At 42.8% G+C, this 19,165-nt stretch overlaps 1 protein-coding gene across 1 annotated transcript in view; it reads left to right on the top strand.

Annotated features, from left to right (window-relative positions):
- The window catches only part of DHX29 (DExH-box helicase 29), a 980,951-nt gene that overhangs the window by 763,593 nt on the left and 198,193 nt on the right, over positions 1–19,165 (top strand). Inside the window, exons 12-13 of the mRNA XM_078675085.1 lie at positions 7,990–8,133; positions 13,817–13,993. Of these exons, the coding sequence (XP_078531211.1) occupies positions 7,990–8,133; positions 13,817–13,993 (321 nt within the window). The remainder of the gene's footprint in view (positions 1–7,989; positions 8,134–13,816; positions 13,994–19,165) is intronic.

Below are 19,165 nucleotides of genomic sequence, written 5' to 3'. Positions count from 1 at the left end.
CTCTGAATCTGCACTCTGAATCTGCACTCTGAATCTGCACTCTGAATCTGCACCTGCACTCTGAATCTGCACTCTGAATCTGCACTCTGAATCTGCACTCTGAATCTGCACTCTGAATCTGCACTCTGAATCTGCACTCTCAATCTGCACTCTCAATCTGCACTCTCAATCTGCACTCTCAATCTGCACTCTCAATCTGCACTCTCAATCTGAATCTGCACTCTCAATCTGAATCTGCACTCTCAATCTGAATCTGCACTCTCAATCTGAATCTGCACTCTCAATCTGAATCTGCACTCTCAATCTGAATCTGCACTCTCAATCTGAATCTGCACTCTGAATCTGCACTCTCAATCTGCACTCTCAATCTGCACTCTGAATCTGCACTCTGAATCTGCACTCTGAATCTGCACTCTGCACTCTGAATCTGCACTCTGCACTCTGAATCTGCACTCTGAATATGCACTCTGAATCTACACTCTGAATCTACACTCTGAATCTGCACTCTGAATCTGCACTCTGAATCTGCACTCTGAATCTGCACTCTGAATCTGCACTCTGAATCTGCACTCTGAATCTGCACTCTGACTCTGCACTCTGCACTCTGAATCTGCACTCTGCACTCTGAATCTGCACTCTGAATATGCACTCTGAATCTACACTCTGAATCTGCACTCTCAATCTGCACTCTCAATCTGCACTCTCAATCTGAATCTGCACTCTGAATCTGAATCTGCACTCTGAATCTGCACTCTGAATCTGCACTCTGCACTCTGAATCTGCACTCTGCTCTCTGAATCTGCACTCTGCACTCTCAATCTGCACTCTGCACTCTGAATATGCACTCTGCACTCTGAATCTGCACTCTGAATCTGCACTCTGAATCTGCACTCTGAATCTGCACTCTGCACTCTGAATCTGCACTCTGCTCTCTGAATCTGCACTCTGCTCTCTGAATCTGCACTCTGCACTCTGCACTCTGAATCTGCACTCTGAATATGCACTCTGCACTCTGAATATGCACTCTGCACTCTGAATCTGCACTCTGAATCTGCACTCTGAATCTGCACTCTGAATCTGCACTCTGAATCTGCACCCTGCACTCTGAATCTGAATCTGCACTCTGAATCTGCACTCTGAATCTGCACTCTGAATCTGCACTCTGAATCTGCACTGTGAATCTGCACTCTGAATCTGCACTCTGAATCTGCACTCTGAATCTGCACTCTGAATCTGCACTCTGAATCTGCACTATGAATCTGCACTCTGAATCTGCACTCTGAATCTGCACTCTGAATCTGCAATCTGAATCTGCAATCTGCAATCTGAATCTGCAATCTGAATCTGCACTCTGAATCTGCACTCTGAATCTGAATCTGAATCTGCACTCTGAATCTGAATCTGCACTCTGAATCTGCACTCTGAATCTGCACTCTGAATCTGCACTCTGAATCTGCACTCTGAATCTGCACTCTGAATCTGCACTCTGAATCTGCACTCTGAATCTGCACTCTGAATCTGCACTCTGAATCTGCACTCTGAATCTGCACTCTGAATCTGCACTCTGAATCTGCACTCTGAATCTGAATCTGCACTCTGAATCTGAATCTGCACTCTGAATCTGCACTCTGAATCTGAATCTGCACTCTGAATCTGTACTCTGAATCTGCACTCTGAATCTGAATCTGCACTCTGAATCTGAATCTGCACTCTGAATCTGCACTCTGAATCTGAATCTGCACTCTGAATCTGAATCTGCACTCTGAATATGCACTCTGAATATGCACTCTGAATCTGCACTCTGAATCTGCACTCTGAATCTGCACTCTGAATCTGCACTCTGAATCTGCACTCTGAATCTGCACTCTGAATCTGCACTCTGAATCTGCACTCTGAATCTGCACTCTGAATCTGCACTCTGAATCTCTGAATCTGCACTCTGAATCTGCACTCTGAATCTGCACTCTGAATCTGCACTCTGAATCTGCACTCTGAATCTGCACTCTGAATCTGCACTCTGAATCTGAATCTGCACTCTGAATCTGCACTCTGAATCTGCACTCTCAATCTGCACTCTCAATCTGCACTCTCAATCTGCACTCTCAATCTGCACTCTCAATCTGCACTCTCAATCTGCACTCTCAATCTGCACTCTGAATCTGAATCTGCACTCTGAATCTGCACTCTGAATCTGCACTCTGAATCTGCACTCTGAATCTGCACTCTGAATCTGCACTCTCAATCTGCACTCTGGGAGAAGCCCTTTGATGTGCTGTGCGGCCGCGATGCGCGCTCTGTGCTGGGGGAGTGGGAGGGCCATTAGCCTGAACTAGCGGCAAGATCAAACGAAGGGTGGGAGGGACATTGAGGAACAGATGTCCATGAAAGTTTATGGGCCAAAAGCGCGTGCCTGTGGCCACGTGCACTCGAAGAAAACGCCACGAAAAAAGCGGTGGTTTCACGATGATTTCGAGCACTTGAATTCTCGCCATTTCCCATTCCTTCGGAATGGAAAAGGCGAGACCTAAAAAACACTTCAAAGTCAAACCGCATTTAGAACTTTTTTCAAAGCAGGCTGTAGATTATTTACCAAATAAATGTGCCCCTTATACGTGCGCTTTAATCACTCATTTAAACAGCCACGTACTAAATGTCCTTCTTTACATAATTTACTTCTTTACATGATAAGAATTCTTTGCAGTTTCTGGATGAGAAACCGGTAAAACAGATTAATGAACAGAATGATTAGGGCCTAAAGCTAAATTAGGGTTTTGATTCCTTTCAAACCCACTGACGTATTCTTACATTCATCCACTTACTCTTCCCCAAAAGCACTCACACACAAACTCAAAAGCATATGTAGCATACCTTTAAACAATAAAAATATAAAAAAAATTCAAATCCTCTGCATAAATGTGGTGGTCATGTGCTTGCAGTAAAACATGTTATGTAGTCAAGGGTGCTCATGGAATGTCATTATGCATAGTGTATCATTCCTGTATTAATCCAAGATGGCAGACATGTTGCTTCCTACCAAGACAGGCATCTTGGAGCAATAAAAACAATCATTGTCAACGCCAATAGGTAGCACCTTAGAAAAGCATTAGCTTAACTTTTGGCTTTGCCAATGCTACTTGCCTGCATAGGCTAAGGGAAACAAGTTGAACTATGTGTTGTTTAAGATCCCACAAAAGTAAAAAAAAGACGTGTATATGAAATGACACAGACTTTAATATATTGAAGCAATTAACTTTTTTTTCTCAAATAAGCATTTATTAACTTTGTTACTTTTGTTTTCAAATATACTAGTAGCAATCATTATTTAAAGTATCCCATGGTCCACCGGAGGTGCCCGTATGGTACGGCAAGGATGGATTTATTCCTCGACCGTGACAAATTTACAAGAAATCATCGCTCCAGAACGGGGCATGTTTAAATACCACCGAGCAAGTGTTTTTCGAGTGATATAGGCGATTCACATTTCTGCCATTACAGTTACCCATGGAGACCAGAGCAGTTTACGGTGGACCATGGGATACTTTAAATAAATGTTGCTACTAGAACCATTTAACTTTATGCATCCCTGATATGGAGCCTACGGGCCCGCTCTTTAGGAAAACGACGGCCTGATTCCTCTTGCCGGGTCACATGATACACATGAGCTAAGGTTCTGAAGCGGGACCGGCCCAGGGTCTAAGATGTTGATGGGGATGTGAATGTATATGTCTGCAAAAGACTGTGGGGCATATGTACAATAGAATGGCAGAAGACGGTGCTACGCCACAATTGGTAAGGCCGCATTCTGACATTCTGGAAACCCAGGGGTGCGCCGTATTTACAATAATACGGCGCACAACTGTTTCTCTCCTAGTGCTGGTGCTAAATTTAGCTGTCTAGCACGAACGCATTCACCCTTGCACCAGATATTTGTGTAATTTGCTTTTTGCGTAATTACAATAAATGATGCCATATTTTAGCGCTAAATGCTTCCTTGTGTCAATGAGGCATTTAAATGAGGACATCAGATGCTTGCTTTGTGTTGTCCTGTGCAAATGTTGCAGTTCGCTGTAAAAATGTACATTCTGCAGCACACATAGAAGTTTCAACTCGTCATTTTCTAATGATTGTTTATGTGCAAGAAGAACACCTTGCTGCACATGAAGTATCAATAATGGTGATTTTCTCTTTCTGTGTGTGCTGCATTCTGCAGCACACGTAGAAACAGCAAACATGAGGAGAAATTAATAATTTCTCCTCGTTGTGCCAGGTGAAGACCATGTATTCCCTGGTCTTATTTTTGGCATTTCCCCATATTCTCGCCACCCTTGTAAATAGGGGGCAGCATCAAAAAGCAATGGGTTTGCAGTAGAACGCCGACTGCAATACTCATTGCCCTCCCCTTTCACTCTACGTGCTGTGTGAAAGGGGCATTATTCGCAAAGTGGCGTTAAGCCACATTAAGTGACTTAACACCACCTTGTAAATAAGGCAAAGGGGTTATCGCCACCAGAACGTCACAAAAGTGACGTACTGGTAGCGGTATGCCCTTGTAAATATGCCCCTGTATGTGTGAGGAAGACTGCGTGTGAATACTTGAGACAGAGAGTAAGTGATGAGACCGTGAGCAAGCGTGTGAGTGGGCATGAACATGAGATCGAGACAGTGAGTGAGTCTGAGACAGTGAGCATGTGAGTGAGATAGTGTCCATTAAAGTGGGACAGTGTATGAGAACATTTGAACATGTGAGTGGGACAGTACGGTTTTGTTTGATGCATTGAGTGAGCCTGTGAGTTATTGTGTGAGCGTGTGAGGCAGTGAGTGAGCAGGTGAGTGAGACCATGACTCGGATGGTGAATGAGACCATGAGTGAGAAAGTGAACATGTTGGTGACACTGTGTAAAGGATATTGTGAAGGAACTTGTGAGTGAGTGATATGGTGAGGACTTTTCTGAGACAGACATTGTGTGGGCATGTGAGTGACTGTGTGTGCTTGTGAGTGATACAGTGTGTGAGAATGTGTGCATGTAAGAGTGACTGAACATGTAATTGAATTTATATAGTGCTACTATCCCTATTTAGCGCTACTACCCCTGACTATTGGTGCTGCCATATTGGAGTTAATTTGTGACATAAGGGAAGACACCTGTGGCAAAAGTCAGCGCTGGCATACTGTGTTGTTTATTTTTATATAGTGCAGCCATGGCAACATGCTGGTGCTGCAATATTGGAGCGAATTCTTGGCATAAGGGAGGGCAACTAAGACATGTGGGAATGGTGGGTCAACAATGTCAAAATGATAGCTAATGGTTTAATTTAGGCACTGGCGTACTGTAGCTAATTTTTTAGCATAAGGGGAGCACCCAGTGCATACTGGAAGCACCCTTCACAAAACGTTGGCCCTGGATCACCGTAGGGAATTATTGACATATGGAGGGCACCCATAGCGTATTTTGAAAAACATGGGGTCAACTACTTTTGAGTGCCAGGCTTCACTGGCACACCATGGAAGTACTTCAATATTTAGTGAGTGCCCTTTCTGATTCTGAGGCTCCTTATCTAATGTAGGTGGAAATTGTGCTTTAGAATACACAATTCAACCTAATTTTTTCAGGCTTTTCTCAGAGGAAGAAAGGGGCATTTTACCAAGGGCCATTATCGCCGCTTTAGCGGGACTTTTTCCCGCTAAAGCGGCTGTAATTTTATCGCCCAATTACCAAGCTGTCGCTAACACCAGTTAGCGACAGCTAGTAGGCGATAGCGATCATCTTGGGGCCCACATTGCATGTCAGCGATAATTATCGCTAATGACATGCAATGTGGGCGTGCCAAGATGTTAGCGACTGGAAACAGTCGCTAAAATCGCTATCTCCTATTACCAACAATGGCTTAGTTTTGGAAATATTCCCGCTAAGCGCGAATATCTCCAAAAGCTAACACCTGCCCAGAGCAGTTCTTAGCCATGTTATCCAATGGAAGGTGGATAACATGGCTAAGAGCATTGTCACGATAATGTGTGAATATTGCTGTATTTACAGCGATATTCACGCATTTCGCCTGTTTTTTATCGTTTTAGAGATAAACCTTGCTAATAGCAAGGTATCTCGGCGATAAAAACAGGTGAAGGGCGGCGATAGAAATATTCCCGCTAGGCCAACTTAGCGATAATAATCGCTAGTTGTTGGTAATATGCCCCAAAGTCTCTCCCTCCTCACACCACCTCTCCCCCGATACTTGCATACTTACTTTAATTCATGCCAAGTCCTATGCTTCAAAACTTTGAATTATCAGCATTCAGTGCAGAACCTACTGTGGTTCTTGCAGAATTGGGGAGGCGTGGGGGGTATTCAGCACTCTCTCATGCAGGAGCTCATATGGAGGTTAAGGTTCTTGGGAAGAGCAGCATTGTTGCTATAGGTCTGGTACTTAGAAAGACAAATTATGTTTATTGTAATAGGAAATTTCCAACCCTTTCCAGAACAATGTTTGAGAAATTCATGGCAGTCAATGGGCCAATAAGATTACATATTCCCTGACAAAACTGTGGCAATTAACCACGAACTGACTATACATCTTTTCAAACAAGCATTGCCAAGACAAATAGGCCTCGCCTTTGGGACCTATTGAATTTGCCAGTAGTTTTTAGTCATATTGTACAGCATCCCCAAGGTGCAGCATGGGTAAAAATAAAAGAAGGCCTCTGATGGAGCTGGCCTGGGCATATTGTAGGCACACGCACCATGAATGCAATGCTCATGCCTTCAAAATGAGGCAACCGCTTTTTTTTAGTTTAGTTACTAATCACAGTTAAATCAGAAATTAAAAAGAAACGTGCAAAAAGGCGCAGGGGGAGGGTGGCTTTGCAGTATGTGGAAGCAATATGGGGCAGAAATGGAGGCACACCAGAGGGAGGGATTGGGGAGGAGAAGCAGCGAGTGTGAGAGTAACGTGAAGTGGGTGTGGAAAATCACATGGGCGGACAGGAGCAATGTGGAGCCCAGGTAGAAGAAGCACTTTCGTGAGAAGGAGGGCAAGAACAACATGGATGTGGTGGGGAGAAGCACACGGATGACAAAGAGCAACAGAGAGTGCTGTGAAGTACACAACAGAGACAGCTGGAAAAAACTGCCGTCTCATAGAGTACTTTACCGAAAAGAAAAAAGTACTGCTTGAAAAGTAAGCAGTGGAAGAAAACCAATCAAGAGAAATCATAAGAGGCAATGCTCCATAGTAGGGGCAAACACAAAACTGACAAGCTTGGCGATGAATAAGAAGCAGGCACATTAGACTTACAGGAAAGCCAACCAGTAAGCAATGGGCAGGTTCCAAGCCCATGTACGTTTTTGGTAAGCCCACAATATGTCTCGCAACAGATCCTGCATGCGCTTCAAGCAGGCTCAACCAAAAAGTGAACACACAACAAACAAGCGGACGTCTGTTGGGATGCCTCATTTGGTTTCATCCGTCTAACATTTTTTTCTATAGTTTATTTAAAAAAAAAAAAAACTCCCAGAGGGAGTTAAAATTGAAACAGAATCTTTTTGGTACTCTCCCATACCTTTTCACCTTAACCAGGCTTCACAAAACTTTCAAGGATTAAGCTTTTTTGTACATGGTTTCATGTAGGCTTGGTCAAACAGCTCAGGATCTGTTTACTGGTAAACTAACCAGTGGTACCACAAGAACAAATATGCTATCATTCTTATATGAGGAGGAGGATAATGTTCTATTGGCCGCTTATCCCCAACTCAGTTGGCACTTTCTAGTTCTATGCTCAATGTAGCGAGGTCAGCATGCTGTCCATTTGGTGTAATCTTCACTTTCCTTTCACAACATTTTGATAATTGTGAATATTTCTCATGTATATTTCTATATGTACAAATGTGTTATTTATTTAGCACTAACCTAGCCGAAAGATGAGTTGAGGATTTACCAATATAGTTCTGCAACAATACAAAGTTCATATTAATGTTCTCTTCCTTTGTTTGCCAGAATTCTTTGTGTGGTTACCAGATTAGAATGGAATCGCGAACTGGAGAATTTACTAGGCTGCTGTACTGTACCACAGGAGTTCTTCTCCGGAAGCTGCAGGACGATGGTTTATTAAAAAATGTTTCACATGTAATTGTGGACGAGGTTAGTAACTCAGATATTTTTCAGAACATGTTCTGTCAAAGTAATTATCTTTAAAATAATGTTTAAATGCCTGCAAGTTAAAAATAGACTAGAAATTACACACTGTGTTGGTTCATAATACGTTTGTAAAATGTATTATTTTTTTGTGACCAAATTGAACGTTTAAGATTGAATTGAATTTCGAATTAAAGGCTTATTTAGTATTCTTCACTTAATGCGGTTAAAAAGACAGCATGTTTTTGTTTTATTTACTGCAAGTAAATCCACTATACCATCTTTGTATCGTTGTTAGATTGGCCCTGTGTAAGTTGCACATAGGGTACCTGGTTGGGTTTACTACGGCTAGATATCTTTGGTCAAAAAGACATTGTCATCTTGTGCTCCCTTCCCTCTGTAACTACTCATCTACATCACATGAATGATCAGGGACAGTTAAACACTATTCCCTTTGATCACCTGCTCAGAATTTCTTTTAACCCTTTTCCATGCCGTCGGGTAGAGTAGGAAATTGCAAGGGAATGGGAATGTACTCAATTATAGACACTTTTTCACTTTTATATTTATTAAATTATTTGATCCTGTTCCCATGTCATAGAATTCATCTCATGATTAGTTCATTATGCATTTATTGGTTGCTACTTTGTCAGTCAAACAAGTTGCTAAAACAAGATGTTTGTGTTTATTTTGAAATAACGCTTCACATGTAATTGAACGGTCTTAATCATCGGGGTTCAGATACTTTATTATTCCAAAGAGCAGTCTCCAGTAACAGAGGATTTTAGCATTATTGCACAAGCTCTTCAAAGGGAGGATCTGTTACTAGAAATATATTACATTTTGAGGATGCTGAAATAAAATCGAAAGAACTGACCTATAGACAAACTAATGATCCTGTTATCATGACGACATTAAAATGTCTTAAATACAAATTCATCTCCATTGTTAGTAAACAAGCACACGTATGGTAAGTAAGGCCGTAAAGTAACCAGCGGCCTATTTAAAGTTTAAGCGCAACTCCAACCTAATCCAGACAATCAAAGATGAACTAGGTAAGTTACGAACCTCAACAGAGGCAATACTGAAGATGTTACAAAGTTTCTACACCAAACTATACACCCCTCTGTCAATACTCCCAAAAGTAATTGTCTAGACTTCCATCATAACCTCCAGATTAAGCAAATCTCTAATACTGAACAACTGCCTGCAACTAGTCCATTTGTCAGAGAGATCAGACCCCCCCAAAAAAGTATACCATCTGGTAAAGCACCACGACCGGATGGTCTTCTAATTGACCCCCAGGCTTGGTTTTTATCTCCTTTGCACCCTGAAGAAGGTGTGACCGCCTATTGGCTCTTTCACTGAAACTTGCATCTGCACTTACCTAGATTTGAACTCAAAGACCCCGGAAGTTGTTGACAGAGTCAACAGAACCAGCTGATTATCATATTCACTATATGGAAAACTATTTTTCTAATGTATAACAATATACATGTGAAAGCCTATTTTCTTTATGTAATTCATACCTGTTCATACATCACCAACGTATATGTGACTACTGATGGTTTGAGAATTTTATGTCTGTACTAATTTAGTTCTGATATAGATATTTTTGTTGCTGGTCTTTGGGACTCCAAACTTGTTTTGATTTTAATTTGTTTTGCCTGAATGTAATACTTGTACGACAAATGGGATGTGTGAGTTTGATTGGAAGTGTAATGGTGTATGGGATTTCCAGAGAGAGTGCCATTGTGTAAATATTCAAATCTATGTACTTTAAATTATTGTCTGTGATCTAAATGGACAAGACTAGAGTTGTTCATTATTGTGCATCTGTTATATTAATGTAAGTAAAGATATATTTGAATAAATGGATATTTTTTCAGATATAAAATTATCAGAGCTGTATGCGTTTTTTTAATCACAAAGCTCAGTTGCGTCGTTTCAGTGCCTTAGATAATGTGAGTTACACCACTGCTCTCTATCAGAGTAGGTAGGTTGTTTGTTTTAATTGTATTTTGCATTCCCCTGTTCCTGTCTCTTTATTCTGGTTCTAGGTGAACAACTTTTTTTGTTGAAGGGTCTTCTAATTGACTTCTAAAAAACATTTGCCCCTGCAATAATTGACCCACTGGAATCAGCACTGTCCCACTTCACAACTCCTGGTTCTGTATCAGATGTCTGCCTCTGAAGCCACCATTGTGATCATTCCCAAGGTTGGAAAAGACCACTGCTACCCTAAAAATGTCAGGTCCATATCCCTTATAAACACAGAGGCAAAGATTTATGCAAACATCCTCACCAACCACCACTCCCCCGCCCGATTTTGAAACTGGTCAATCCTTCCCAAACAGGCTTTATGAATGGGGCGCCTAGAAAATGACAACATTCGCCTCTTCGCCCATGTAATCAAAAAAGGCTCCAGTCCACTCTCCCCTCCAGCAGCAACCATAGCCTTAGATGCAGAAAAGGCTTTTGACAAAGACTCCTGGCCATAACATGAGGCCGCCCTCTCGATATACAACCTAGGGGATCAGTTCATCAAATTGACCATGGCTTTATACTCTAATCCCACTGCTAGATTTAAAATTAATGGTGCCTTATCCAACTCTTTAGCATTACAATATGTAACCTGCCAAGGCTGCCCTCACTTTCTCTATTATTCCTATTGACCCTCTCCTTAGAATGTTAAATGAGTCCCCTGATATCCCAGGCATACCATTCAGGGAAGTCTCATATAAAACAACTTCATATGTAGACGACATTTTGATATTCAAACAATACCCAAACGTACACAATTCCCCGATACTGAATGTTATTGACCACTTTTCCCACTTCTCTGACTAATTCTTAAACCGAGACAAAACAGAGATCTTCCCATGAATGTTTATTGTAAACCTTCAGTGGTTGGCTCCTCCAAATTTCAATGGCAATCTATTATTGAAAATCTCTGCATCTGTTCTGCAATGACCTCTTTAAATATATCTCCATCAATGAAAAGAAGACATTGAAAAAAATATATATATCACCCAGACATATTTCATGGTGGAGCACACGCAAACCCACCAAAATGATGGTACCCACCCTGATTACTTTTTGTCTATTATGCTCCCTGTCCACCTAGCCCAAGAAGTCTTCCTTAAGGCTGATAGTCATCTTAGACTTTCTTTGGAATAAAACAAACCTAGAATCAGTCTCGAAAAACTGAGAACCCCCCACAAGCTAGGCGGTTGCAATTTCCCAAATTGTAATACCTATCAAACAGAATATTTAGCTGCCCAAGGTTCATGCTGGTTAGAAACTGACCCATCCAAAAAACCTGTGTGGCTTGACATGGAATCTTCAATCAGCCACCATTTCCCTCTAATAGCCAATCCGACTATGTTACACGATTCATACACACATTCCAAGACAATCTTCAAAGACACTATTTTTTCCAAATTGGCCCTGAATAAAACCCTGACGACTAACATACATAAATCATTTTTCATATCACTATGGAACATTAAAAAACTACAAACCATCAACTTAATGTCGATTGGCCCGATATGGGCAGCCAAAAGGATTTCACTAGTATCAGACCTTTACACGGACTCCGAACCACTCTAATTTGCATCCTTACAAATCAAATACGATCTTTATCATATGAATTTCTGTGACTTCCAACAGATCAAAGCCAAAGTCTCCAAGCTAGGTCAACTCCAGAACTCGTCTTCCCTTCTTTGAAAATTGCGACTATTATTATGAGAATGTCATACTGCATATAGGTTTTACAAATTACGCACCAATGCAAAGAATCCACATCATACCACACTACAATACAAATGGTCTTCATATCTCTCTTCCAAAGACTCCACACCTCCTAGCAAGGAGGATGGTTGAAGATTGGGTCACGTTTACTCCAAAACAAACGAATCCCTTCAGAAACATAAACAACATTTTTCACTGCTAACTTCCTCTACTGGACTCCCGCTAAACTACTTAGTAATCAAAAGAGTAGGGAGGAGGAATGAGTGTCCACTTATTTCCCCAGGGGTAGTATGAAAGTAATCAGGTGCAGAAAATGGACACTAGTTACAATTCTAAACCTTTGGATAGACTCCTTAGGTATTTAATGAATGGTGTGAGTCTATTATCAATAAAACATAAGAGCACAAATGGCCAGTGAATACCTAATAAGTAAGCTATCTCAATATACTACACAAGTTGTGTAAGTAAAAGATACGATTTAAATGTTTGTCTGTCTGTTAGTCCTGACGAAAGCCCCATAGACTCCTTTGAGCCAAGGGGGGCTGAAACATGTCGACACAACTTCTAATGATATACTTATAGATCTAGTAACACGATCTATTATAAGTACCGCTTATGTTTTATTGATAATAGACTCACACCATTCATTAAATACCTAAGGTGTTGATCTATTTTTTAACTCACTTTCATTCACTTACCCTTACTCAGTGGGGGCATCTTACAAATCTCTGGACACTGCAAATCTAGACCAGAGGAGCCTCTGGATGAGGCGGGCACCAAGCACGATCTATAGTACCCAATGATAATTGCCACAACTACAATGTGGGGCGGATGAAAGACATATACCGCAAGACCGAAATACATTGAGTTTTTGAGGGTACTATAGTTTTTCTATCCAAAGGTTTAGAATTGTAACTAGTGTCCGTTTTCTGCACCTCCCGCTAAACTATTCAGATAAAGACTTTGACACATGTTAGGCCTGCAATTCATCACCTGGTGATCAAGAGCACATGTTCATCTCTTGCCCATGCCAGTCTTCCTTTTGGCAAGACATCTCTTCCCAATTACACCAAATGTTCAAGACCACCATCCCACTATCCTTTGCATTAATCATTCTGGACCAAGTTCTTGCAGATCCTCCAATTGATCTCCCAGATTCTAACCTCACTTTACCTGATCTTCTATTCAACATTGCCCTAACAGTAATTTTAATCGACCGAAAATCCATCATCATTGTATTTTACCATACTAGGTGAGCTTGGTGTACCTACTTGAGAAGCACACATATAATTTAATCACTCATTAAAAGCAAATCTTTAACATAACGGTGCATATGTCCCTCTTTACTCGCAGCATATCCTCACAGTAGGGGACTTCCCAATCGTTATCGCTTTGTCATAACCCCTGGCTGCATATATGGCAAAATAAACTCTCTATCGTCTCACATGACTCCCTCCCGCCCCCCCCCGCACTCTTGCCCTGTTCCCTTAACCCTCTAACATGTTTGCTGTTGTTATGACATGAATATCATGTATACATTATCCAGAACCATTCCCTAGGTGCCATCCATAAATCTAATCCCATAAACGAATCAATCATTCTTAACTCTTTTATGTCCTGTTCTACTCTTATGACCTATTCAGTTGCCAGTCATCATCCTGAAGTGACTTATACATGTTCGGTGACTTTTTCAGGTATTTTTTATAAGATTGCCCTGCTCCTCTGTACCTTATTTACAGACATGTCTCACTATTTGTACTAATGTGTATCAAACTGGGGTTTTCGTACGTATCTTTTCTTGCTCTTTATTAAAAATGCCAATAAAATATTCAGAACGTATTCTATTCAGTGGTATATGTTCATCCTAGAACTATCCACCAGTCCCTTACTTCTGCTTATCCAGTAACCTCTGTTTTGTTCTTCTGACTCACCACAGGTTCATGAAAGAAGTGTTCAATCTGATTTCCTGCTCATTATACTGAAGGAGATCTTACAGAAGCGTTCTGACCTGCACATCATTTTAATGAGCGCCACGGTTGACAGTGAGAAGTTTTCCAAGTATTTCACATACTGCCCCATCATTAAGATTTCAGGAAGAACTTACCCCGTCGAGGTAAATCTATATTATACTTCTCTTGTTTTGTGCAGCTTATTACTTTTGATTTTCTAAAAATCTTTACCAGACGAGGCCCCAGGTGCACCATGCCCAGTAGTAAGGGTGTTCATCACTAATTTTGCTGTGAGTTGAAAAGCAATCACCATTAGGTCTAAGAACTGGAAGAAACATTCCCATTGCTGGAAATGAAGGTGATCCACCCGAACCTAGAAGCTATTACCGGGCCGGATCTGTGCTGGCCCAATGAAATATGCTTTGTCCCGGTGGATTCGCAGGACCAGTGGTGCTGGAGCAATTTTCAGCGTAGGGGCGCTGCCATCTATGTTACGTCACTGAAGTCATTGGGGTTGTGAAAAATCCAACCCTCACACAAAGAACAATTATAGAAAATGGGCTATTCCCACCATTCAGCAGGAGAGTGGTAAGAATGTGCTATGTATCCGGGGGCATTTTGGAGCACATTATCACACATATATTACTAAGCAAGGTGTGGTAGCGCACTGCATATTTTTATGATGTGTGGAAATCAGGTTTTAGTGAATATGAATTTCACATCACCAACTAAAGTGTCTTGATTTGTTGTGATGCTATTAAAATCTTTGTTCCCATCACACTTCAGGATTACAAAAAAAATGTACTTCATTTGTGCTTTTCTAGCTGCTAATATATTTTAAAATATTTGAACAGTTCCTTTACAGGTATTTACGTTTTGTTGTGTTACAAAAGAGTTGACATAAATGAATGAATGTAGGGGCATTGGTAAAGTGCAAACAATCACCCTAATGGGGTTTCTCAGTCCTAAAATCTGAGAACGAGGTGAAACTTGTCCAACTACAACTGAAAAAGAAAAGGATGAAGAACATCCATTAAAGCTGGGAAAAAGTCAGGTATCCCCTGATGTACATGATAAGGATATTCCAATTAACCTCGGAGTTCCATAACCCTAAAAAGCAGTGGTTCCCAAACTGTGCGCCGCGGCACCTTGTTGCGCCATCGAAACAGGCCTGGGGCGCCGCGAGCACTAATAGGAATTCAGGGGCAGATTTACAAGGCCCTTGCGTCACTTTTGCGTCACTTTTAACACGGGAAAAGTGACCCAAAAGTGGCGCAAGGGGCTTGTAAATCAGCCCCTCAGTGCTTTGAAGTTTGAAGGGGTGTTTGAGGCGCGTGCATGACTGAAATGAAATGGCGCAGCAACAGTTCTGAGTAAGTAAGAAACTAAATCAGCCTGTGAACATAGCTGTATTTTCCACAGAAACAAAGTAGTTGCATCGATGGCTCTGCTAGCGGGAAGAGCTGCTCAGTTTAAGCTTTTAGGAGTAATTTTTATGTTAAAAGGCATGAGTCACTCGTCTAATGATGTCATTTAAATCCCGGTAACAAATGTTTGTTGGATAAAAGGGCAGCATAATACAATAACAGAAATAAGGAAGTGCGATCTCTTTGAAGTGTGCACACGTGGTAGAGTTCAGGGGAGTATAAATGCATTTGAAGTGGGGCCAAGCAGAGAGTGGCCATATTTTACTTAAAGGCTACTAGCCTGTCTGGCACACAGTAAGTACAAGAAGCCTTTTTTTTTGTTGCATTTTTGCAGTTTTAATTTTTTATTTTATATAGCGCGAACTTGACCCAAACGTATTGTAGTGTGTTGGACAGGCCCCATGAAGGGCTCGCTCCCTCCCCGCAGGACAGGGCCCGGGCCGCCGTCAGCACCATTGCCCGGCCCAGCCGCCATCTTGGACACGGCACCACGCGGCCGCGCGGCCTCAGCCCGACCCCAACCCTGGGCCTGGCCAGGCCCCGACATCCCGGCACCACCCTCCACCCAGGAGGTGAACGGACCACTTGGCAGGTCAATGGGAGTAAGAAGTGTCGATGGCTCTCCCCCGCCAGGTGCCGAGCACCCCCAGCCTCCTCGGGCGCTGGCTCCACCCCCCTGCTGGGTGTCTGGACTCCCTCATCCCAGACCTCCCGACCTCCAAGAGCGAGGGTCCGGACATCAAAGGGCGCCAGACCTATAACTGAGGCCGCCCCAGGACAGGAAGGCAGTTGTATCCTGGAGTCGAGAGACACCGCGACGAACTCATCCTTGACGGACTGCTGGCGCTGCCACAGCCCTCTGCAACCTTCATCCTCGTGGGACCTGCTGGCGCTGCCGCGGCCCGTTGTAACCTTCGTCCTCGTGGGACCTGCTGGCGCTGCCGCGGCCCGTTGTAACCTTCATCCTCGTGGGACCTGCTGGCGCTGCCGCGGCCCGTTGCAACCTGCATTCTCGTGGGACCTGCTGGCGCTGCCGCGGCCCGTTGTAACCTTCATCCTCGTTGGGACCTGCTGGCGCTGCCGCGGCCCGTTGCCACCTACGACCTCTTCGGGACCTGCCGGCGCTGCCGCGGTCTGACCCATCCGAACACCGAGCTCGAGGATTGTGAGCTATCACCGTTACACCTCCGTACCTGCGGGTACCAAGACTGTCCCGCTACCCCCTTCCCTTACTAGAGACTAGAATTGAGAGGATCCTCGTGTCCTGATCGCCTTGTATCGTACCACTCTACTACCAGAAGTGCCTATAAAAGGTGTTACCCTGATCTTTGTGTGGTGTCCATCTGTGGGGGGGAAGTTACCTGTCTGTGCGATCATTGTGCTCGGCCGACCCTCCAGGTCCCCGTCTAACATAGTGCTTTACATGAGCACCAGTTACGCTAAACAAGGATACATTCATTTTTTGATAGGCACGGGATATTAAGTGATTTGCCCAGGTAAGGAATGGAATATTGCCGTGCCTCCTTCAAACGTAATGCAATAACTACACTTCCGGTCAGCACGTAGTGATGGCACAACTCCAGCCAATCAGAGCAGCCAGTATTCAAATATGCCTCATAACCAATAGAGCTTACCGTAGTACCTTAACTGAGGAGACCACACTCCCGGGCTTACAAATAGAACAAATTGAGGACTTATACAAGACCACTTATAGGTGGGCCACAGGCTGAGTCAAGGTGTGTGTGCAGCCACCTTTTACCTTCCAACTACTACTTGCTACATCACCCAGCACTCATCTACCCAGACACTCGATGCGCGCTTCACCCAACATACGGACAGCGCTGGAGCACTTTGGGGTAATCGCTACCAGACAGTTGTGGATAGCACCACATCAGCTATCTTATGCTGTTTGAAGGACTTTTCAAATGTACAAATACAAATGTCAGACACGCCGAATCCAACATAAAACACATGTAAATGCTCAAACAAAATCTTTGTAATTCCCATACCGAGCACAAATCCACCTATCAATCTATCTAACCTACCCTCCCTTTCAGACACTCTGACAATAGGATGACATCCCCGAATATAATACCTTCATCCTCTTCATCTCAATAATTTTCAAGGACAAACATTGAAGTCTCTTGAGGTCAGGCTTACACCTCCCCACCCACCAAAAAAAAGTAATGTAAGGGGGAGCCACGGCCAACAGCCAATGAGTCTAGGGAGCCGCTGATCTCAAAAGTTTGGGAACCACTGCTATAAAGGAATTCAACCTTCAGCCTCTTTCCTCTATATGGTTATGGAACTCCTAGGTAACTTACAATATCCTTATGATGTAGAGCACAGGGGACTTTATCTCTTATATAAAGCACTTACTAATAAGTCATTAAGTCATTATTAAGTTATTATTACTACCCAAAGGAACCCATTATTAGAAACCTAAGAGTTAGGAAAGATTGAAAGAAGAAAACAGTAAGGTTCTAAACGTTTGCTTTGCTCTTTGCACGTAGGTTCTTAATGCTGGCTCATAACTCATTGAGCTAAATTACAAGCACAATAGCTTGCGATCTGCTGGAACAAAATGATATCTGCCTCAAAAGCAGTAATCCACTTAAGCTATGTGCATAAAATACAAATGTTATATTCATGTTACAGGTTATGTTTTGTAGAATTGACATCAGGGCCCAGATTTACTAAGTGCTTGTGTTGCCTTGTGTGAAGCAAGGTGACGAAAGGCAACGCAAACAATTAACTGGGATTTACTAAGCCAGACTATGATCTCTGGTGGGAACTGTTCTCCTCATATCTGTTGGAAATCCAGGCCATTCCCTTGGTGTTGAAAGCTTTCCTGAAGTCCATCGAGGGAAGGCTTGTACAGGCTCTCTCGGACTACACTGCTGCCATGTAGTACTGATCAAGGAGGGCGGAATAGGGTCTTGGATCCTGTGCCAAGAAGCGTTGGTCCTCCTGAATTGGCTGGAGCATTTGAGGATTTTCCTGATTGTAAACCACTTGGGAGTATATTTAAACACCCGGGGGACGAGCTCAGCCAGCCGCACCTAGTGGATTACCAATGGCACAGGACATCTTATAGTGATGAAAATCCTGGCTGGATCGTTTCACCACAGTAAAAAATGCGCTGTGTCAAAACCTTTGGGCATTGAAGTTTTCAAGAAAGCTCTATCTAGAAGAGTCATTCAGGCTATAGTGAAGTACCAGGCTCCTATACTCCTTTCTGTTACTGTCTCTCCTGGCTCAAGTCATTCTAGTAGCTCTGGAATGGGCCAGAAGAATGTGGTACCTGGAACTTCTGGGCATGAACATCTGTTCTCTGATTTAAGCTACCGCTGTGTGAATATTTATTTTCATAGTAGCAGGGCAGGATTCGCACCTGAACCTGTGCATTCTACGCCTCCATGCATGGAGATTGAACAGTAGCAGTTGAGTTTGTCCGATCTGCCACCAGTGGTTCTGGATATCACCCCTCTCTCTAGGCACCTTCCTACAGTGTCCATCTAAGGGCCACATTTTTGGCCCGATGTGAAGTCCACAAAATAGATCAACGTAGCAACAAGCCAAACGGATGTATTGCCTTTTGTTTTGTACTTGGCACAGTTAGGCTATCCTTAGGGCATTCTTAAAGGATATTTGTTGATCGTTTTAACCTTTTTGCATTTGTTGTACCAATCACCCTTGTTTATATCCCCTGCTGTGATGTTTTTTTAATCAAAAGTTTGACACCCTTTTACCTCTACTAACTGTGCGTGAGTCATGCGAAAAACAGCCCTTCTCATTGCCGTCAGCAGGCTTCAGGCCTCCCCATACCACCTTTTTGTTTGATAAGCTGGTGTTAAGGACCAGGGCAGCATCTTGACGCTAGTTATGACTCAGTTTCACATTGGGCAG

The sequence above is a fragment of the Lissotriton helveticus genome, chromosome 2_1, assembly GCF_964261635.1.
Source record: "Lissotriton helveticus chromosome 2_1, aLisHel1.1, whole genome shotgun sequence".
In the NCBI taxonomy this organism is placed as follows: Eukaryota; Metazoa; Chordata; class Amphibia; order Caudata; family Salamandridae; genus Lissotriton; species Lissotriton helveticus.
Note: the sequence above shows the minus strand (reverse complement) of the source record. Positions and strands in the feature narration are given on the sequence as shown.